The sequence below is a fragment of the Notechis scutatus genome, chromosome 1 (assembly GCF_049901735.1).
Source record: "Notechis scutatus isolate UNSWTSFEM ecotype Mainland chromosome 1, rNotScu1.2, whole genome shotgun sequence".
NCBI classification, from domain to species: Eukaryota; Metazoa; Chordata; class Lepidosauria; order Squamata; family Elapidae; genus Notechis; species Notechis scutatus.
The window spans coordinates 163,370,540-163,394,114 of record NC_142009.1 but is presented as its reverse complement, the minus strand read 5'-3'; the positions used below and the strand labels follow the sequence as shown (position 1 = coordinate 163,394,114).

Genomic DNA, 23,575 nt, shown 5'->3' with positions numbered 1-23,575 from the left:
AAAACAACTGGTTTTCCTGCTTCTCTGGGTCAGGGAGGACATAAATAGGTGTCTCTTTTTCAAACTTGAGCTGTGTCTGAAAACTGAAGTGTTGTGGCTAAATGGGAATTCAGTACTAACTATAATTTGCCTCTCAGCAATTCCTCAAAAAAAGAGGATTTTGAAAACAACTGCTTTTCCTGCTTCTCTAGGGAGGGAGAACTTGAATACATGTTTGTTTTTTTAAATTTGGTCTTGTTCTCAAAATAGAAGTTTTCTGTCTGAATGGGAATTCGGCATTCGTCAAAATAGGCCTCCTACCATTTGCAAAAATATGCTGGACAAAATATGCTTCAGAGAAACAGTGGTTCTTGAAAACAAGTGTTCTTCCTGTTTCTACATGCCAGAGAACATGAATACATGTCTGTTTTTTCAAATTCGTGCTTTATTACAAAATCTAAGTTTTCTGGCTAAATTCAGTATTAGTTGTAATGTATGAATGGGAATTTGACATTTGCCATAATAGGGCTTCCTATCAATTACAGTATATGCCTTGGACTAATTCCTATGAGAAATCTGGAAAAGGTTTTCCTGCTTCTCCGGGGATGGGAGAACACAAATATGTGTCTGTTTTTCAAATTCAGGCTTTGTCTTAAAATTGACTTTTCTAGCTGAATGGGATTCCAGCATTCATTATAATAGATCTCCTACCAATTACAAGGTATGTCATACTATCACTTCAGAGAAATAAAAGATCTTGAAAACAGGAAAATGAATATGGGTCTGTTTTTCAAACTGGAGCGTTATCTCAAAATTAAGTTTTCAGGCTGAATAGGAATTCTTTAACCAATTGCAAGATATGCTAAGTAAGTCCACAAAACCCAAGGCCCCCATATTTTGGCAGTAAAGAGATACAGAAAACTTTCCTAGTTGCTGTCTAGCATTTGTATGGCTTTCTTCACCCCAGATCTGAGAACACGTTCTTCTCCCAAAGTCCATGTCTGCCAATCAACAGAGCTAAGATAATCTAGAATAAATATAGGGCTACTCCTGTAAATATAGGAACACAAGTTTGATATTTGTCTATAACACCAAAACATTTATACCCACATATAAGCCTGGACTGTCATCTATTTATAAGCCTAGAGCAGGGGTAAGCAACCTTAAGCACTCAAAGAGCCATTTGGACCCATTTCCCACAGAAAACACCAGAAGCCACAAAATGTGGGTGGGCGTGGCCAACTTGACGTCACTCATTCCCACCCAGTGACATGACACCGCCCAGCCAGGCCTACCCAGCCAGCCACACCCCCCCTCTGTCTGTCTGTCTGTCTGTCTCTCTCTCTCTCTCTCTTTCTCTCCTTTCCACTATTTGAGCCCTCTAGAGAAATTAAGATTTCAAGTACAGCTCTCAGGTACGTTCAAAGACCTGTTATATCAAAGGAAAGGAAAGTGTGCTAGAAGAACAAATGGGGGTGGGGAAGAGAAACCAGGACATGAAATGCTTGATGGGTCCAGAAATAAGACTGGCTCCAGGGGCATCGTCTGCAGGATCCCCTTCAATCCTGGCAGTGCCCTGGGATACCTCGCTAAATTTACAAGAGGGCAGCAGAGAAATATATTTATCTGAAATTTAAATCATAGGGCACATAACAATAAACTGTGTCAGGGAGAATGCACACCTCTGTTATGACCTATCACCACTTAGTTTCAACCTGAGGATTTTCAATAACTTTCACAGCTTGACTTCTCCCTGGTGGCACTGGATTTCTTTAACAATACAACTCAGGAATGATGGGAGTGTATTACAATAGCCTCTGGAGGCCATCACATCCTTATTCTTCCTTCCTTCCTTTTTCCCTCCTCCCCTCCCCCTTCTCTGATTTCACCTTTTTTGTTTCCTTCCTCCCTCCCTCCTGATTTAATCTTCCTTCCTTCCTCCTCTTCTGATTTCACCTTCCTTCCTTCCTTCCTTCCCCCCTCCTGATTTCACCTTCCTGCCATTAATCCTGTATATTATGCTTTGTTGTTATTAGTATTTATTAAAGAATGCTGTGTCGCTTAGAAGCTCTCAGCAAAAATAACGGGAGCTGTTTGTGGCTGAAGCTATCCTGGGCTGTTATTTACACACACACACACACACACGCTTCTACTCCACTCTCAATGAGGGTGCTTCTACTTGGCCAGCCCCCTTCTGGTAGGCTTTTGTGCTCGGCACTCAGCTGGGAGAGGGAATCACTTCCACACGCCACCCCCTTCTTTCTCTTGGCCCTGCCGATGATGGAGGAGGAAGGTCAGGCTTGGGGGATGGCCCCCACCCTGCAAGATCCACTCCCCCTGTTCTCTCCCAGTCCTCTTTGCTGGCAGAAATAGCAAATGTACCACGACGAAGACAGAATCCTGTTGCCACGCAAAGGCAAGTACAGGGGTGCTTTGATCCCATGCTAAGGCTCCGGCCATCACCACCACCATGACAGGGTGATAGCTCTTTCATCCCTCTGCCGCAACAGGGAGCCGCAGCAGAGAGAGAAAAGAGCCGCACGTGGTTCCAGAGCTGCAGGTTGCCAACACCTGGCCTAGAGTATTCTACATCACTATGTATGAGATGTTTCTCCTAAGTCCATATAGATACTAAATATTATTTGGCTTATCTTCAATCTTAGTGTAAAAGAAGCCCTTACTGAACCCAAGTCAGATTCTCTTCCTATAGCACTTCTAGTTCTCACTCAATTTTTAATACGACACAATATGCAAAGTTGTTCATTAATATCACAAACATATTTATCTCATGTGAATCACCTTTGACTAGAACAAATGTTTCATTGCATGATTTTTCACAGATTACAATACGATTCAGTGCATGCATGGAAGAGTTTTTTTCTTACTGAAATAATGGATTAAAAAGCCTGAAAGATAGCATTGTCAGATGATGATCAATAACAAGAGAGTAAGTAGTTGGATGTAATTGATTTTTTTTACACAGTTCAGCTGATTACCGCGTTTCCCTGAAAATACGATCTATCCCGAAAACAAGCCCTAGCCCGATTTCCACACCTGTGCCTAATATAAGCCGCACACCCAAAATAAGCCCTAGTTAAGCCCCATCCACCATCTGCTTGTATGAGGTGTGGCGAGATGCAAGCGTAAAAATCAAGCTAGGGCAGGAGTGGGGGGTGAAGCTGCCCTACCTGCCCCTCAATCACTTACCTTAGGACCATCACAATCAGGCCTCCATGCTCAAACACTTGTTATGCCACTGCCCAATTTCTTCTGCAACTGTTCAAGGCAGAACAATGCAAAGCTCATCGCGCCAGTGCCGTCACTCATATGCAATGGTGCAATACATCACACAACCTCCTGTCACAAGTGGCGATACTGGCATGACAAGCCATGTGACGTCCTGCCACAAGCAACAGCACCGGTGAGCAGCCACAGAATTTAGCCAGCAGTGCAACAGGTGTCGGGGCATGGAAAGTGTGGCTGTGGTGGTCCTAAGATAAGTGGGTAAGACATCCCCAGAAAATAAGATCTAGTGCTTATTTTGTGGCCAAAAAGAAAATAAAAGTGGGTCTTATTTTCAGGGAAACATGGTACAAAGTAAGATTGTTTCGAGCCCCAACCTGGGGCTTGCCATACCTGGGGGGAAGTGCAGACATGGCGGTTCACCGGTGGCAGCTCCACGTCCAATGGCGCTAGATGGTCAGGGCATCTGCTGCCAATTGCATGCAGTGGGGGTGCCATACAGCAGGGGTGATGAGAGGCACAGTGGCCCCAGTGTTGGACAGACTGCATCGCAGATGTTCCACAATAAAGCCTGCGACGCCCAGCTGACAGGTGGTCTTCCATGCAACGCCCAGCTGACCGGCAGTCCTCCACAGCGGCTTCGTTTGGGCGATTCTTGCTGCAACCAGATGGTGGGGTGCGGTAGCATGATGGACAGGGGTGGGGCCCAAACACTTGAAAAGGTGCTGGGAGGCGGACGCTCCCAGCGCTGGCTTTGCAAGGTTTCCCTACTTGTCGCATTCTGAGGCTCATCCTGTTTATGAATGAAGCTGGAATTAAGGTGAGGGTGCTTGTCCTGGCTCCCTTTCTTTCGCTATCAGGTCTGGCCCAGTGCGGCTGAGAGATTGTTGCCTCCATGATAAATAGCATTTAATTCTATTGCTGAAATCCAGCTCAGCAGCTTAATAATAAATCTATGAAGTTTTTTTGTGATAAATCTGCTATATGATAGCTGTTGGTTTAAAAATAGAAACTCTGATTTTGACTATGTGCAAAATAATTGAAACACATAATATGAAAGCTTGAAAAGATATACTTCTGTTCCTTATGAAATAATTTAAACTAATTTCCGTTAGAGCTTGAACAGAATGAACAGAACACTACATTTTTAAAAATAAATATTCTCATATTACACTTGAACTGAATTAAATTTGAATGAAAGCCGCTTTTCTAGCAAACTACTTTCTGATTTAATGAAACTTTGAACTTCTGTTTGGCCCATTGTTCTTCCAATTATAAATAGGCCTAATACTTAGTACATGTATGTTTTAGCTTACACATACTTCAAAAACTGCAAGTGGCATTACACATAAATGACCTTTTTTCTTTTAAAGGAGATCCCACATCTAGGTGTCTAGATCACAAAAACAGTTCAAATTTATAATTTTCTCTGGCCTGCTAATTTTTGTTTATTTTTATACAGGATTGTTTATAAGGTGATAAGTGTTCTGATTTTCAACTGATGCAGGCCCAAATGATGAAAAACAATCTTCCATATTTTAAATATAGCCCAACACTATACATTTCTGAAGATCTAATCTGCTATTAGAGATGACAAGCAGATTATTATTGGATAACCTGCGTGATAAAGGAGGGAGGCAGTACTATAAATGGCATCCATTAAGGTTTATTTATTTTTAATAAAAATTGTTTAGGGCTTTTGCTTTACTTTGCTTTTTTGCCCTTAGATCTAAACCACACAAGAGTGAAATACATTTTTTATTTGAACACTAACTTGTAATGCTAAATTCTGGTGTAAGAAACATCAGCTAAGTTGAAAAAGTGTGCTCATATTTTCATACAAAAATGGTTTACATAAAATGAAATAATACAGAACTGTTTCATCAATGACAAGATCACAAGAGATGCTGGAGTAAGAACTGAAAGGCAATTCTCACAAGAACACATTAAAATCCAAATCATACAAGGAGACATATTTGTGCTTCTCTATATCAGTGGTTCAAAGTGATAATTTAAAAAGAAGGAAACTGTTTTCCATGTTATCTAAAAATGACAAGGTCTTTATCAAAATGATTTGAGTTTTCAGTCTGGTACTGCCAAATATTTTTAAAAGGTGTGATTTTGAACATAATGAAAGTTGTCCACTATGGAATATAGAAAAGACTTTGGAATCTTCTGCAAAGAAGAAAAGAAAATCTATTTTTTAAGTTCAGGAATCATGCTCCAAACTTTGGCTGTTCAGAAGTGTTTTTTCTTGAACTGAGCTAATAACAAATAAAATCAGACTGCACGTGGCTAAACTCCCCATCAGAGGGCATAATCATCATATTCTTCTTGTGGGCTAAAAGCAGCTGCTCGTAATATTTCCAAGGAATTTACTAAAATTAGAGTGCCAGTCAAATGTTTCCAACGTTTTGTAATAGGATTCTTCATCTTATCAAGTCCAATGTGTAGCTCTTGGGTAACATCACGGTAACTGTCTCCCATCTGATTACTCCATGTGAGCATGAAATCATAGGCTGGTTTCCACATTGCCTGTTAGATAGAAACCAACATTAACAAGGACTGTTTACTACTATTTCTTATATGGTGGTAAAAAAATCAGAAAGAATCTGGTAGCAATTTTTCAATTAACGAATTGTATTAAAAGGTGCTATCATACTCCTTGTTTGTTTTAACACCTCTTACTAACACAGCTCTCTTTAATAACAATTTCATATAAAATATTTTAAATATTTTATCTATTTTTACTGTGGAATATGAAAGTCTAAATGACATAGCCTAGTCTCAGGCTTCCTTCAGTGAAAATTGGAAGAAAAATATTCTAGAAGTAATATAATTTCTAAATCCCACTAAATAAATAATGAGTTAGCTAAATTTATTTGTATTGGGATGTTTCTCATTATCTGCACTGGAAAAGGATAAGAATAATTAAACATCTCAGTTGCGGTACACATTCCAAATTAACACTTAGCCAGCTTAATTTATATCTTGCAAATTAAATTTAAACTCAAGCTTTCAGGATTGGACTGGATGCCTGTCTTTCTTGGCCAGTTAATGCAGCTGAAGCGGTGACAGGAGATTATGTGTAAATGGTAAGGATTAAATCTTTGAGAGAGGTGTCTTTTGCTCTAAAAAATAAGAAGTCTTAAGAAATCAACATTCATCCTGATTATTTGGATAAGAACTTTCCAAAGTCCAACCTTTCTTTTTCAGGAAGGAACACGTAGAGAGGATAAAAAGATCACGATAACAGAGGCTTGTGGAGGAAATGGATTAATTAGATGCCTATCAGAATCCAGGCCTGACTATGGGAGTGAAACTGCAGTTTGCCTTGTTTGATTACTTTTTGCAAGACTAGGATAGGGGGGTGTAACCTTCCCAGTATTGTTGGATATGTCTCTGCCTTCAATACCATCAACTTACTGGACCATCTGCAAAAGCTGAGAGTGTGGGGGGCTATTATACTGTGGTTCTTCTCCTTCCCAAGCATTCTCCATTCTAGTAGTAGGGAGTGAGAGCTTGGGCCTGGGTGCTGTTATGGAATGCTGCAGGCTTAATCCTTTCCTCCTTACACTTAATATTTATATGAAGCTGCAACATGAGATCATTTGTCAACACAGAATAGGAGATTATCAATAGGCTGGTAATATCCAGCTTTATATCTCTATCCTAGAGTATATAGGAGGTACAATATAGGAGATCCTGACTCAGTGCCTGGAGAAGATACACAGGTACAGACATTTATGAAATGTAATTCCAATTTTCAAGAAGGGGGGAAAATGGATCCAGGAAACTACAGACCAGTTAACTTGACAACCAATACTTGGGGGAAAACCTGGAAAAGATAATCAAGCAGGTTTGTGAGCCCTTAGAAATGAACAAAGCAATTGCTAGAAACTAACATGGATTTGTTAAAAACAGATATTGCCAGAAAAACCTTGTTGCCCTTTTTGATAAACTCACTAAATTCGTGGATCAGGGAAACGCTCAGTATATAGTTTACTTGGACTTCAGTAAGGCACTTGATGAAGTAAACCACAACCTACTTCTTGGATAATGGGTTGGAGTAGAAGATCTCCAAGGTCCCACCAAGGCCTAGGATTCTAAGATTCAAGAAATAGACAGGCTGCCCCAATGTATTACAATTAGGTCTGAATGGGAAAGAACAGACAGGCTGAATTCTAAGACCGAGTGGCTGTGGATAAAAGACTTAATAGAGATGGTTGATATACAATTCTGAATTATGACAGTCCATCCCTCCCCATATTGAGTTAGTTTGCAGTCTGGAAGATCTCCTGGATTTGTGGCTCCTGCCTGAGCAGAAGACAGGCATTGTGGTCAGGACAGCCTTTGCACAACTATATCTTATATATCATTTACAGAATTTCCTGGAGTATCAGGGGTTGGGTTAATAACTGGGTTATTATTACTTGTGCTAAATGGGACTGCCACTGAAGACTATTCAAAAACTTAAACAGCAGTCCAGTAGTGATTGTGACACCTACATTTGCACCCCTAAGCCCCTCACTCTAGGAACTACATCAGCTGTCAGTCAGCTTCCAAGTGTAAAGCAAGGTGCTGGTTATCACCTTTTAAAGCCCTATGTCAGGGGTGTCAAACTGAAGGTCAAATCCAGCCCGCAAGGCCATCCTGGAAACTGTAAGGGTCTGGCACAGCCCATGCCATCCCAGCAGGTGTGCATGCACACCGGCCCAGTTCCCCATCACCATGTGTAGGGCAACTAAAGTAGTCTCTGGGACTATGGTAAAAAAAAAAAAAAATAGTTCAGACCTTCCAATCTTGTGAGATCTTTTTTTTTTTCCATGAGAAATTGGAAGGCCTGAACAATATTTTTTTTTTTTTCCATAGTACCACAGACTACTTTACTTGCTCTGCACACTGGCGGAGAACAGAGCTGGAAAGCAGGTTTAGAGAAGAAATGTGGCTGCCCTGAGTGGGGATGGGATTGAGGGTTTGGCCTGGCTGGCCTGGCTGAAGGACCCTTAGGTAAGCTGGGGCAGCTCTGTATCCCCTGCTTTGCTTCATCCACCACCCCCACCCACCTACCCCGACTTGATTAGTTTTTTGCTACCGCTTCTTCTTGCTCATCGCCATAACCTAGCAGGAGGCTGAGCAACGCACTGGTGCGGCAGCCACAAAGCAAAGCGGTGGGGGTTGGAGGACAAAGCAAGGCCGGGGTGCGGAGCAGCCCCCCACGTCCCGCACCGGCTTACCTGAGTGCCCCGCCTCCTGCCGTCCATGCCACTGCCAGCAATTTGGGTGCCCCAGCTGAAGTACAGATCACTCTCTCTCTCCCATACACACACAGATAAACAGAGATTGCATCTTCTTCCCTGCCCCCCTCTCTCTCCCCCTCCCCCTCTTGTCCTATTTGCATGTAAGTGTGCTCCCTGGGACAACTCATTAAGGTCTCATGAAGTAGTTAAGTGGAAAGTAGTTGGGGGGGGGGAGCAGAAGACCGCCAAATACTTTTTGTGCTGAGAATGAAAGTTTCTAGGTCCCTGACTCTGCAAAAGTGGATGGGTGCCTGAACCTGTGCGATATTATAGGACCCAGGAACGCCCATTCTTGGCACAAAAAGAATTTCCAAGCCAAATCTTGTCTCCCTTCCTCAAAGGCAAAGAAACAGAGAAACAAGAGAGGAGACAGATGTTTGCAAGGTAAGTGAATCCTTGTGGAAGGAAGGGAGGGAGAAGCATGAGGTATCTTAGTGGGTTGGGGAGGCCTTGAGGATCTGTTCAATCATTACCCACCCACCCCAAGCCCCCATGGCCTTTCTCATCCTGAGATACTTCATGTGCATTTAACGAATGGCACATTGGTATTCTTGAATTGTGAGCTCTTAGGAAAGTATGATCCTCTCCTTGTGTATTGCAAACAGCTCTTTCCAGCGGGGAAAATATTTTCCTTTGCTATAATTCCAGTCTGAATTAGACCTTTCAGGGTCCCTATAGGAGAGCCTTTTTAAGGATTATGTATTAATTGAAAAGCAACTAACTTACATCTGTTCTTAAACGCTAAAGCTGTTGCACATAAAAAAACAGAGGAGCTCTGATCAGCTATCAGAGCCCATCATTTTGACAGTTTTGCTGTACTGTTGTCTGTAGACGCCCCCACTAAATGCAAGCACGGGATAAACTGAGCCTGGTTTGCTCTCAGTCTTATAAATGGCCACAATCTACTAGCAAAAGTGGCATATGATTAAAGGCGAGGAGGCATCGAGAAATGTTTCCCCGTTTGCATTTGAGCATCCAAGAAGGGACAGGAAGGATAAAGAAAAAGAAGGAAAGAGGGGAAGAGAGCAAGGAAGGAAAAAGAAGGAAAAAAGGGAAGGAAGAAGAAAGAAAAACGAAGAGGGAAGGAAAAATAAGGAAAAGGGGAAAAGGAAGGAAGATTATAATGAGAGTGAGGGTTTGAGGTAAATCCTGCCTTAGCACTTGGCCACCAGTAGCCCTGCTGCCTTTTGCCATCCTCTTGTCCCCTCCTCCTGACTCTCCTGGTGGTCTCCCAACCTATCACTGAGGATGCTTGGGTTACAAAGACAGGTCTCCTCGTAAGGAGAGGGAGTGGGCTGTACCCTAACACTAAGCCTAACCCACCCTACAGCAATCGCCATGCCAAATCCTAACCCCCACCCCAGAGCAACCACAATTCCTTCACTAACCTTTCCAGCTCTGTTCTCCACCACCGCATGCAGAACAACAAAGGAAGTTTGTGGAACTAAAAAAAAAAAAAAAAAGAAGCAATCACTTTCCAACTTCTCAGGGGGAAAAAAGATACTGCGAAGTTGGAAGGTCTGATTGAACTTTTTTTTTTTTAAGCAGTCGTCCCACAGCCTTCTTTTGTTGCCCTGCACGCAGTGGCAGAGCTGGAAAGCAGATTAGTGAAGGGATGCTTTAGGTGAGAACTGGAATGCAGGTGGCAAGGCAAACACCCCGCCCAAGGCTCCAGGCAATCAGTTGTGGAATGGAAGTGGCAGCAGGAGGTGCCTTGTTGGCTGCTGCCGCCAGGTGAGATGGGAAAGGGGCTGCTCCAACTGCTGTCGCCTCACTCCACTAGCATCAGGCCTCTGAAGGCTGGGCAGCCAAGGATACTGTTGGGGCTTCATCCTCCACCCCTCTACCTCACTTCGTTATCCATCCCCACTGCCTTGCTTAGTGGCCGCGCCACCGGTGCATTGCTCAGCCTCCTGCTTCGTTGTGGCAGCAAGAAACTTCATTCTCCACCCCCTGCCTCACTTTGTCCTCCACACATCCCCACCACCTCACTTAAGTGATCATGGCACTGTTGCAATGCTCAGCCTCCTGCTCTGTTGCAGCAGTAATGAGAAAAAGCCGCAATCTGCATGGAGCTGATGGAGCCACCGCCGCAAGGCCAGGCAGTTGTTGGCACATTGATAGCCTAGCAGTGGGGCCCTCTGGTTTAGTGGCCATGGCACCAGTGCATTGGTTCATCCTCCATCATACCCCTTTGCCTACTGCTCCATTGCAGCCACAAAAAAAGTAAGACCTCCCCCAAAATAAGCCCTGGTCTTATTTTTGGGGAAACACGGTATAAAATCTGTACTGATCTTGGAAGAACTGTATTTTATTTTTTTTATTGCAATGGCTGTACAACACAGATTGCTTTCTTTTCTTAGTTTGGCTGTCTTTATTTAAGAGAGGGAAAATATGTTGAACATAGTACGAAACTCATTTTCCAAGTTACTGAGTTAATTTGGTCTTCCAGGATGGCCTGAACACAATGTATTTCTTTACCTCACTATCAACTGCACCATTCTTATCCTGATGGGGAGCTTCATAGGCATCCATTTGTTGCTTAGAAACTTTAGCCAATTTCTCAGCAAGTTCTCTCCAGCGCTGAGACACTTCTACAGCTGTAGTCAGAAGAACAAAATCCTGAATTAGCTTGACAACCAAGCCTTGACAGTCCATTTTCAATAATGCCTGAGAAAAGAGAAAAAAAAACCTAGATTATTCATTGAAGTTCTGGACAATTTGCTGTAATTTGGTAGCTGGTTCCAAGGAAGAATTTTTCAAGAGAGGGTATACTACTGCCCATTTCAGAGTAGACAACATTATAATCTTCCATAAGGAAAGACTGGTAATGTGTTGGAACTGTGGTGGTGCAATAGTTAGAATGCAGTATTTCAAGCTAATTCTGCCCACATCCAGGAGTTTGATCCTGACTGGTTCAAGATTGACTAATTCTTCAGCCTTCCATTCTTCTGAGGGCAGTAAAATGAAGACCCAGATTATTTGGGGAATATGCTGACATTGTGAACTGGCTAGAGAGTGCTCTTTCTATTGGAACTAGTAACTCAAGCCATGCTTGGCCATCCCAAGAAGGCACATAGGGACATAGACTAAGCTTGCATATGGCAAAATTCAAACTATAGAGGGTTCTATCCACCTGTTTATTCTCCACAAATTGCAAAGAATCCTAAACTGTGATGCAAAACACTGCCTCACATTAGACTCTGGTGTCCAATGAAGAATGTGAAATGGTTACTTTATCTAGCAAAAAAATGCTAATAAATAAATTATGCCTTCAGGGACTTCCCCAAAAGGTTCTGGATTTGAACAGGGCTGCTGAACAAGAATCTGCAGATTTAATATATACAGCCAATTTAATTTTATCCAATTTATATAGTTTACTAATTACACAGACACACAAACAGCAAACATGGAGAACTGATACTTTGCTATTCATATTGCTGTTGTGCAAGCTAAAGTTGTACCAGGTTTGACTAAAATGATGGGCTGGGGAAAATGTACCTTGAACCGGTATTTGTTATACAGCCTATAACATCGTACATACATACAAATTACTTTGATGAAGGTGCTTTTTAGAAACAAGTGCCAGGTTTTTTTTGCAGATCAGCAACCTGGAACACTTGAAGGAATTGATATAGTCCTTAGATAACTGGTAAACACAATTCTGTCATGTCACAAACTATTTTGTATATTCTTCAGAAGTGGCATTATTATCCAGCTGTAGGACAAGTAGTCCTCTTTTAGCAATTACTTCATTTTGTTCACAGCTACTCATCAAGGTAAGTTGCTAGAAATCAACCTTGATTAGAAGACACAAAAAGGTGCCATACAGTACTTTTTGATTTGACTAGTCAGTCAAATTCTTGTTGATGATACTGTTCAAAGGGCAGCTGGTATATTTTAGGAAAAGTATCAGGAAAAGTATAACCAAATGCTTAATATGTTCTTTAAAAAAAAACCTGTTCTTTTTAGCTAAATTGTTTTAGAAGCAAGCAGCAGGTGCTGCTTTGGTTGCTAGAACTTATATTCATAGTTAAACGCTACATAGACACTGCTAAAACCCAGTTATTATTTCCTCATTAACTTGGGGGGTATCAAACATGCGGCCTGTGAGCCAGATGTGTCATGCTCCAGCCACGCCCATCCCTATTTTAGTGAAGGGGAGAAAGTTGTGATATGTCACGTGATGACAACGTGACACCACGAGTTTGACACCCCTGATTAAACTGCACTATTAAACCAAAAGAAGCTAAAACAATGGGCAGTGAAATTACTTACCGACATCAGTTCTTTCTGGAAAGATTTTTTATCTTTACTTTCTGAATTATTACAGTCCTCTTTCAACTTCTCCAACACAGAAGCAACACATTCTGGTTCACTGTCCAATTCTGCTCGACAGAAAAAAGCAAGTGGCAAGTTCCGATATCCCAGAGCATCTGCAAAGGCACGCCAGCTGCTAATATTTTCCATCAGTAAAGTCCTTACTGAAGCGTAGATATAGGTAAGAAATTTGCAAGGTCTTAGAATTTGCTCCAGCAATATACTTGTAGTAAGCTCAGGTCCAAAGAAATAATTTGGTTTGACTTTTCCAACAATTAAAACATTTTTAGTATGGACTAGGCCAATTTTACCATGACAGTATCCAATGTACCATTCCTTGGTCCAGAGCTGACCTTTCAATCTGATTTTCTCCTCACTCAGCAAAGCTAAAGCATCTCCTTTCTTATACTCCAGGAGATAATGGTTTTTATTTTGCCTCACTACAGTTTTCAGCATTTTGCCATATTTTAAACCAGTGACAGTCCGATCTTGGAAAACAGGATATTTGCTGGTGGTTGCAAGAGGAGACAAAATTATTTTCCCAATTTCATTTTTTTTCAGAAATCTTCGCTGTCCAGTGCACCTAGCAGCATTTTTAAGAGGTGGCTGAGGTGTCTGTACACAGAACTGAGCAAGCATAATATCTTTGTCATCTTTGACTTGAATTCTTAAAGTAAAATCGGACAGCTCATTAGGATCATGTGATATGATGTGGAAAATGAGGCGACTGACTTTGCCAAGCTTCATTTGGAATCCTCTAACCATCTTTGCCTGATCACTCGCTTTCACCTCATAATTAGGCATATTTGAAAACATACAAAGTTTTAAGTCTTGTGGCCTTAGTAAGAAGAACTGGTGCTTTCCCCACAAATGCAGCATTACAGGTGCTGCACTATGTACTTGACGCGTAACTTCATTAACTATAAGACTCTTTGGGGCACAGTCATGTCCAAATACAGCAACTACAGTTTTAAATGAAGGATGTATGTGTTTTGGACCATAGACCCCAACTGTAATTTTTTTATTGATATAATCCCAAACCGTGTAAGGATATGAAATGTTCTGTCCTTGGGCTACAATAGCTATATACATGCAGGGCTCCAGGTTCTCCAACTGAACCTTGATTGTGCCTCCATAACAGTAACTTAGCGCCATTGGAGTATATGGGCCTTCCTTCACATCACTCCTCAGGCACCTTACTGCTACTAAATTCTTGCTCAAAACGTCGCTGTTAATTTCTGCTGAAATTTTCATTTCCAATATAATGGGTGTTCTGATTTCCATGTTGCTCAGCTTAATTTCTAGCACAGGACTTAGGGTACTGCATTTGTCACTGTTGAGTTCTAGTGGCGGATCCAATAGAGCTTTCATAGAGATCTGTTGTGCATCTCCATCAGCCACATGTCCTTCAGGTACATGAATATTAATATTTGTATCTGGAAGCTGAACTGCACCACCTGAACTATCCAATTTGCAAACTATGTTGGTCTCCACAGGTTGTGTCTGACCCCAACCAGGGTTCTGACCCAGCAAATCCAAGTCATGGCATGATCTTGCTAGTTTCCGATGATTTAGCCATGCAACCCTGAAATCTTCTCTACTTTGGAATTGCTCTGGGGTAGGAGATTTCAATCCACTAAAGAAACCTGATGAAGATGGACTTTCTGATTTTGCCTGAAGTATAGAGAGCTCTGATAAACTGTATGAGCGTTTGCTTCTAAAAAAAGGATTGTCTCGTCTGTTTGCTTTCTCAAAATCAAATCCATTCAATGATGGCACTTTGTCGAGATTATTACCTGCACTGCTATTTGCTGCAGAACTTGACCCTGTAAGTGTAGGCACTGTATCAAAGAGTAACAAATCCATTGTGATTTGGGGGGAACCCTCTTCGCTCTTTTTTGACATTTCTTTCATATTTCCATCCAGAAAATGGTTAGTAGTTTGAATACTGTTCAAAAAAGGATTGTTTTTAGCTAAGTTCCACTTCGCATCTGACCAGTCTCCAAGCAGGTCCAACTCTTTTGCTCCTTCATCAGAACATTCAAGGAGATAGTCTATCATTCCACTGTCAGTTAATGAAGAGTTCCAATAGTTTATGGGCTGTACGTAGGAGGATGGAATATAGCCCATTTCTGTGGTATTGTGTGCATACCACCACTCACCTCCTGAGGTATCTAAGATATAGAGATGGTCCCCCTTGGAAAACTTCAATGTAGTAAAGTTGCTTGGACAATAGTCTTTAATAGCTACAACTTCCTTTGCAGTTCCCAATGAAGTAAGACTATCTGTCATCAAGGCACCAGGAGAAGGCACTACAAAGAAAAACTAAAAATAAGGAATGGCAAATGACATAATCAATACATACTACACAAGTTATAAACAATGAAGTACTCCTATTAAATTAGGATGCAAAACTGAAGGCACAAAGGCTCCATGTGAAACTTGAAAAACCTGGATGTACCTCCCAAAATCCCTCTCAAGATTATCATTAAATTGTACTTGATATTTTATTACAAAAGATATATACAGGGATAATCACATTAATTTTCACGTAATTTAAATTAACTAACAATACATTTGTCACCATTCTGTTTAGTTTTCCCCCACTTTTTTCCCCAAATGTACCCCCTGGCAAAATAAAATGCAAATTAGCCCCAAACCTTGAGATTTTATAACCATATGATAATAATTATTATCTACAAATTTCTTCAGTGGGGTTTAGAAGCAAGCATGCAGCTCCCTGAAGATACTTTAAACTCCTGAATCATTTTTGTTAATGTGTGAAAAAATTCTTACTGTCCAAGAATTGTAGAAGATTATCTAGTTATCAGATTATACTCAACTATCCATCCACTGAATTCAATAGGAATGTCTGTGACTTCTGAATAGCAACGTACAATATTTTTCACTTGGAAAATTATGCACAATTTGTGATGAATCAGATGAAATTTTGATATGAAATGAAGACATCAAAGGAAAAATAAGACTGCCTTAGCCAGAAAATGATTCTAAGCTACACTAGTCATGTATGTATTTCTAAATACCAACTAACAGTGATTTTGGTATAGGCATTGGATTAGACTGAGAAACTGTCATAGAGATGAAGTCATGTGGGTCACTTTGGGGCAGTCACATTATCACAGGCCTAGGAATGGCAACCTACATAGATTTCTCCAGTCAGTCATCAGGAATAAGAGACTAGAGACAGAACTACAAAAAGAACCACATAAAAAGAATTTTAAAAGTCAAATGGAATTAATAAAGCATAAGTTAAATATAATAGATAAAGAAGAATTAGCACAAAAAATTAAAAATGCTAAACAAAATTTCTTTGAAAATGCAAATAAACCAGGAAGATGGCTGGCATACAAATTGAAAAAGGAGAAAAAAAAATGATACATCAATTAATGGATAAGGAAGGAAATCTTCACCATCAAAATAACAACAAAAAGAAAGCGATTCAAAATTATTATGGAAAACTATATAACCAAGAGAAGTCTCAGAAGACAAAATAAAACAATACTTTTAAAAAGCAGAATTACCTAAAATACTTGAAACAGTGAAAGCTCGATGACATTTTGGGCAACATTTTGGGGACAGATACACCAACCTACAACTTTCCCCTCTTCATTTACAAAGCCATGTTGGAGTAGCATGACTAGAATATAGTCATATTCCCCCACTGGAAAGAGATTCAACTAGAACAATCAGATCAGAGCAAGTTAACCCACCATACCCTCATACTTCTAGACATCCATAGATTAACCATGTCTTCTAACTGGCTGGTTTGGTCACATCTTGACCTTTCCACAGTAACTGTTCAGGTTAGCTCCCATTAACCCTACATAAGCCCTTTATATAAAAGGAAGGACAAAGAGAGAGATAAGAGAAAAAAGGCAATCATGATGGATGTGGAAATGGCAGTGCAGCCGCCGCCAAGATTTGTCGCAATTGGGGACAAGAGGGTAAGCAACCTGAATTGGGTAAAGAAAAGGAACTGAGAAGAAAGGGAAGACTTTTCTCTCTTTCTCTATTCCTATCTTAAATGTTTGCTTTTAGCAGCAAAGCTGTTCAAACTTGTTTGGAGCTCAGGTTTAAAACTGAACAGCAATCCTATCTAGGAACTCTGCCTGAGTGCTTAGCAGCAATATTGCTCCATAAATTGATGGCTGTAAAACAGCTTCAAGGAAGCAGAAGATCTAATGAAGACCAACAGCAAAAACTGCACCAAACCAGGAAAAAACCCTAATTGGGTCCAAACCAACTCAAGCAATACAGGGAGATCAGCAAAAGGGAATGAAAAGGGGAGAGATAGAGAAAGGGAGTTCATGGGAAAAGGCAGCCTATCCCAATCTAGGGAGGTCAAATAAACCAAAGGGAAGACAGAATCCATTACAAGGAAACAATGCAGGGCCTATGAGTAAGAAACGAAAAAGCTGCCAAATAAAGAGACCTTTCTTAATCATCTGGCAAGCCTCTCTCCCCCCCACCCCTGCCACCCCATGTAATTAATGATTCAGAACAAAATAACTTTTGTTCTAATTTATTGAATACGGAGACAGACTTTAGTTTGTCTTTATTTAGTTGAGAAAGCTCCCGAACCTAAGTGGTTGGGGTAGCATCTAACACCTTTTTTAATCACTAAGAGGTACATATTTTTCCTTCTTATTCACAATTAACATGCCCCGAGGATTCATCTTCTGAAGGGTAGGAATAATCACTTGAGCACAAGCCCAAAATTGGGCAGATTATAGTGCCAAAGCTATAATTTGGTTTCTAAGTGATAGTAAACAACTTATACTACAATCTGTAGAATCTGCAATATGTATGTAATAATCTATTCTCTTCCCAGCATTTTCATTCTGATTGAATGTGATAGGATCTATTTTTAACAGAAAAAACTCACCTTTGACAGAATTGAAACTGGTTTCTGAGAATTCTTCATTCAGGTCTATCAGCATCCCCTCAGATTTGCATCGTGAGAGGCAACTGGCATTAGCAGCACGAATCCTCTGGGCTGCCATTTTAAGATGGCAGTTGTGCTGTTTCTTAAGAAATCAGAAAATCTAATGGGTCATCTTCTCTAGAAGAGATGTGACAAATTCTGTGCCATTTATTTTCAATGGTTGCAATTACCAATGTCATTCAATAGCTTCTTCCACAATATATACCTGAAGAGAAAAACAAACATGGTAAGCTATATAATTACATTACAGAAATCTTATTTATTTGGCTTATATGCCTGCCCATCTTAAAAGATATAACTCTAGGAGGCCACAGCAATAAACCCAAGAACAATAAAACGAAAAAAGGAGCACCTCTCCAATGCAACCAATATAATCAAGTTCAGGTTCCAGACTGATCCTATCCCAGTGCGTCGGGGGAAAGAATCAGCTATTTATGGTTTTCCAGAAGGCTAAATGAGAAGGGCATAAAAGTCTATTTTCTGTAGATAGATACATTTAAGGAAAGGGATCTAGTGTGTGCCCGCTTTATCTGATCTGGTGGAACAGGTATCTTCAGGGAGAGGCAATCCCACAAATAACCTGGCCCAGTATCATATATTGCCTTTAACTATAATAACCAGTACTTTAAATTATACCTGATAAAAAAAACTGGGAGCCAATGCAGATCACGTACCAGATGTGTAATATAGGCAAAATGAGGGGTGCCCAATACTGCAGGCGCCACTGCATTCTGGACCATTCTGGACCATTCTGGACCATTCTGGACCCCACCCCCCGCCACAGCTATTACTTGCTCCTGAATACTGTTTTGGATCCAAGGCTAGCCTCCTGTAATAACTACAACTTGAACCCAACAATCACATGCCATCTCCTGGAAGCCCTTGACTAACTAGGCGGGTCATGTTTTCTTTATAAACTAGCAAATCTATGAATTATGGGAAATTAATTAACAGACAAGATTTGTCAACCTTAAAAACTATCACAGATGATACATGATAAGCCTAGAACAGATTTCATTCATCAAAAAAAAAAAAAAACCCTTTCATATAATAAATTCACAGCACTTATGGAAACTTTGGGTAGTCATGCGAATGTAATGTTCAGACTTCAGTTTTTGATCACATAGATCTAGATTCATGTTGCTAGTCAGAAATTGCTATTCTTAAGTGAATTGGTAGTTTAGCTTATCCCATCTTCATTAAAAAAGGAAAAATGCAAACTTGATATAAGTCACAATAACAAAAATAATCAACCCTACAATGTAGACCAGACTAAGCAACTATATCATATCGATTTAAAGCTAGCTTTATTAGAATAGCTATAATAACAATAATTAGGGAGGGCCCATTTGAGATGTTTTCTCAAGTTAATTTCTTAGAATGAATTTAAGCTAATCATTGGCTGGACTTGCCTGGTACTTGGTGATTTGGTAGCTACAGCTAACCCTCGAGTTAGTTAATAATGTAAGGGAGCCTGCCAATTACATTTGTAACCTGAGGATTTGTTAATTGGAACATGTTGAATGAATGAGCTCCCATGCCTTCTCCTCCCCCCTCCCCATGCATTCGTAAAACGACTGCGCTGGTCGTTAGGACCGTATATGGGGTGTCTCAGGAGTGCTTGCCTCTGCCTCCAGCCTCTGAAGCCACACCCACCCACACCACTGATGGCTCACTTACTTTTCCAAGCTCTCCAGGGACTGGGTTACAAAAAGGTTACTCCATTGTTGAACTACATGGCAGAGTTCCAGAAGAGGCTGGCTTTTTCTGAGACACTGTGAAATCTTCCTAAGACAATTCTGCCTTTTTAATATTTCCTAAAGTATTTCATTCTTCTAGGAGGGGTGGGTGCTAACTTTCTACACAACCTAGTCCCAAAGTTATGACTGTTGCAGCACTCTCATAGTCATTTCTCTTGACGACCAATTTCAGAGACGCCACAGCAATACCTCTGTACTTCTCCCACCCATCATTTCCCCCTCCTCTATCCTGCCCCATCGGTTCCTCACAGATACTGGGTCTGCTTTGGCAACCTACTGGCTTCCATATGCTCCCCTCTGCTTCTCCCCCTCCACCCTGATCACCGATGGCTCACTTACCTTTCCACAGGCTGGATTACAAAAGGAGAAGGCTGCTCCATTGCTGAGCCACATGTCAGTTTCAAAAGCGGCCAGCTTTGGGCAAAATCTTCCTGAGGCAATGCAGCAAGTTTGCCTTATTTCCAAGGCTTTCACAGTTAAACGTTGGCAAAAAAAAAAAAAAGCAATCCTTTTTGTAAACGGAAGTCTTACTAAGGCAAACAAAGCAAGTTTGCCTTATTTCCAAGGCTTTTGTAGCTAAACTTTGGCAAAAAAAAAAAGCAGTCCTGCTTGTAAACGGAAATCTTCCTAAGGCAAGCTTATCAAGTCTGCCTTATTTCCAAGGCTTTCACAGCTAAACTTCAGCAGTGGGGAGCAGCCAGTTCCCTCTTATAAACTAAAATTCTTCTCTCCCCCCCACCAGCATTAACATAGCAGTCTCTTTCCCCTCCTCCATCCCAACAATAAAGGGCACAAAGTCTAAAGTGTGCAGCTTCTCCTGCAGTGATCAAAACAAAGAAAAGAAAGAAGGCTTCATGTTACAATGTATGCTAATTCTTTGCATGGTAAGGCAAACTTGCTGGCTCCCTTAAAGGTAGTTGTCACTGTTATGTTAATACTGGGGGAAAAAGAAGAGTTTCAGTTTACAAGAGGAAACTGCAGGCTCCTCGGTCCCACAAGATCTGTTGGGTTTTTTTTGCCAAAGTTTAGCTGCAAAAGCCTTTGAAATAAGGCAGACTTGCTTTGTTTGCCTTAGTAAGACTTCCGTTTACAAAAAGGACTGCTTTTTTTTTGCCAACGTTTAACTGTGAAAGCCCTGGAAATAAGGCAAACTTGCTGCATTGCCTCAGGAAGATTTTGCCCAAAGCTGGCCGCTTTTGAAATTGACATGTGGCTCAGCAATGGAGCAGCCTTCTCCTTTTGTAATCCAGCCTTGGAAAGGTAAGTGAGCCATCAGTGATCAGGGTGGAGGGGGAGAAGCAGAGGGGAGCATATGGAAGCCAGTAGGTTGCCAAAGCAGACCCAGTATCTGCGAGGAACCGATGGGGCAGGATAGAGGAGGGGGAAATGATGGGTGGGAGAAGTACAGAGGTATTGCTGTGGCGTCTCTGAAATTGGTCGTCAAGAGAAATGACTATCAGAGTGCTGCAACAGTCATAACTTTGGGACTAGGTTGTGTAGCTAGTTAGCACCCACCCCTCCTAGAAGAATGAAATACTTTAGGAAATATTAAAAAGGCAGAATATTATATTTCCCCTAAAAGAGAAATAGAAATTTTAAGGGAGCCAAAAACTCAGAGCTTCAGCAGATATTTGGTGCCCATTGAGAAGGACTGGGGCAGCTTATCTATAAAACAAAAGACCTTCAGCTCCAGGGTGATGGGATTAAGCCATGACCCTCCAGGGACATAATAGGATTATCTATCAGCATTATCTTCAACTGCATTGTAAAATCACCTGGGGACATTGCATCACCCAGCAAGCTTCAAACAGACAACCTCAGCTATGACCCCTGCATAGCCCCATGGGAGTCTGACAGCAGCCAATAGAATACATATTCTTGCACCGGAACAGGAAGCTCAAGGGCAAGGCCCAAGAATGGATATAAATAACCTCGCTCTCCACTCCATGTGGTCAGTTGCCCAGGACCTCAAACCCATGTGGTCCCGTTCATCAATAAACCATCTTTCCAATCGGCCTCCATGTTTTCAGTGTCTTCCTGCCCGCTTGGAATTGAACCAGATGGATATTTCTTCCAACAGTCATAAGTCCTTTTGACAGTGTCATGGTAATATTGAATAGTCACCAAGTGAACTGTAATTCGGGAACAACCTGTATTCATCCACACGCCTTCTCGGCCATTTCCTATGTCCTCCAAAGTTATATTGCCATATTGCCAAAATATGAACTAGCTTAATATTTCCTTAAAATATATTCAAGACATTGAAGTATAGATAGTCCTCGATTTTCAGTCACAATTGACCCTTTAGCAATGGAATTGCTAAGCAAGATAGTTAAGTGAATATTGCCCCATTTATGATCTTTCTTTCCATACTTAAGTAAATCACTGCATTTGTTAAGTTGGTAACATGGTTAAGTTAATCTGGTTCTCCATTTGCTTGTCAGGATCGCAAAAGGTGATCACATGACCCCAGGACATTGCAACTATCATAAATACATGCCAGTTGCCAATAGTTTGAATTTTGATCAAGACCCAATGACAACACAAGGAAAAGTTGGCCGGCTCAAGGAGGACTTTGAGTCCACCCAACAGGTAAGATACTAGAGGGGTATCAATGGGCAATAAGAGTTGGAGATGCCTCCCTGGCCAGTATGCCGGCCAATAAGGAAAAGAGAAAGGTATTCCCATTCCGGAATGAACTCTGTTAGGGAGAATGTTGAAGTATTGGAAGTCAATGCCTTAAAAAGCATTTGGACAGAGGAAGAATGATACATTACAGTATATATATTTGACTTAAGTATAAATTCAGAGACTTTATATGGCCTCCCTTCGGTACCAATGATTTGGCTATAATACAAGACTTGAACATTTATATAAATGAGTCTAAGGCAGGAACAGAGGAATCACATTATGCAGCTGCTTGAGTGGGTTCACAAAGTAATCTGATGCAGATATCCAAATGGGAACCTTTGGACAATCTTCCTCCTTATTCTGCCTAAAACAGGAGGAAGATGACACTGTACCTAAAGGGTCCCAAATTGAGCCATCTGCACCAGAGAACCTACCAAGGGAAGCCAAAGAATTAGTCAAAAATAACTAGGATTTAGAGGAGGAGATGAAAAAGAGCATGGCAGAAGGCTTTTTCCCTATAGCCACAAGACAACAGAAAAGAGGACAGTATGGGATATGTTGAAGCCACCCTTTGAAATCAGGCAATTTAAGAAAGAATTGCCTAAATTAATAGAAGATCCTATTGAAATGGGAAAGCAACTGGAAATGTTTTTAGGACCAATGGAATATTCATGGAGAGAAAAGCAACATATCTTTAACAAGTTGTCTACACCAGAGGATAATGGCATGATTAGACAGGCTGCCAGAACATAGTGTTAAGAAGAGGTTTCCCCAAAGGGATGAAACAGTAGAAGTCCCAGATGTAGACCTTAAGTGGGATGGTAAGGACAGGAAGGCTATGGCAGACTATGGAGAATATTAAAATAGCAGTGCCCCAAAGTCTGAATATCCAGGAGGCTTTGGCTTTAGAACAAGGGAAGGAAGAAATGCCAACTGAATGATTAGACAGGTTAAAGAATCAACTACAAAAAGATGAACAAATGGACCCTGACAATCCAAGGCACCAGATGATTTTGAAGTATCAATTTGTGGGGAAAGCATGAGAGGACATTGTGCTGCAGAAATTGGATGGATGGGAGACCAAAACTATAGAGGATCTCCTCAGAGGCCCAAAAAGAATACTCCAAGCAATAAGACAAGAGAAAAGTCAAAATGATGGCTCAATTGGTTCAGACTAGCCAATGAGGGAGAGGCAACATATCACAAAAATCTCAGGAACCAAGACAATACAGGATAGGCCAAGGAAGGGCTTGGCCATTTGGAACCCAGGGATACCAGCCACTAAGGAAGGGAGCCTGTCACTCCATGGTTAGGATGGGATCAATCTGCCATCTGTAAAGAAATAGGGCATTAGAAAAATTAATGCCTAAGAAAGG

At 41.0% G+C, this 23,575-nt stretch overlaps 1 protein-coding gene across 10 annotated transcripts in view; it reads right to left on the bottom strand.

Moving 5' to 3' along the window:
• Positions 1–4,872: 4,872 nt before the first annotated feature.
• Positions 4,873–23,575, bottom strand: part of SH3BP4 (SH3 domain binding protein 4) — a 52,565-nt gene continuing 33,862 nt past the window's right edge. For 3 of the 10 annotated variants that reach the window (XM_026679001.2, XM_087949358.1, XM_087949357.1), the window contains 4 exons: positions 17,749–18,013; positions 12,801–15,154; positions 11,004–11,192; positions 4,873–5,757 (listed from right to left, as the gene is read on the bottom strand). In XM_026679001.2, the coding sequence (XP_026534786.2) occupies positions 5,530–5,757; positions 11,004–11,192; positions 12,801–15,154; positions 17,749–17,866 (2,889 nt within the window). In that variant the 5' untranslated portion in view covers positions 17,867–18,013 and the 3' untranslated portion in view covers positions 4,873–5,529. Of the gene's footprint in view, positions 5,758–11,003; positions 11,193–12,800; positions 15,168–17,748; positions 18,014–19,488; positions 20,064–23,575 lie in introns of those variants that run through there. The other 7 variants (XM_087949362.1, XM_026679002.2, XM_087949363.1 and 4 more) reach the window with 5 other exon arrangements.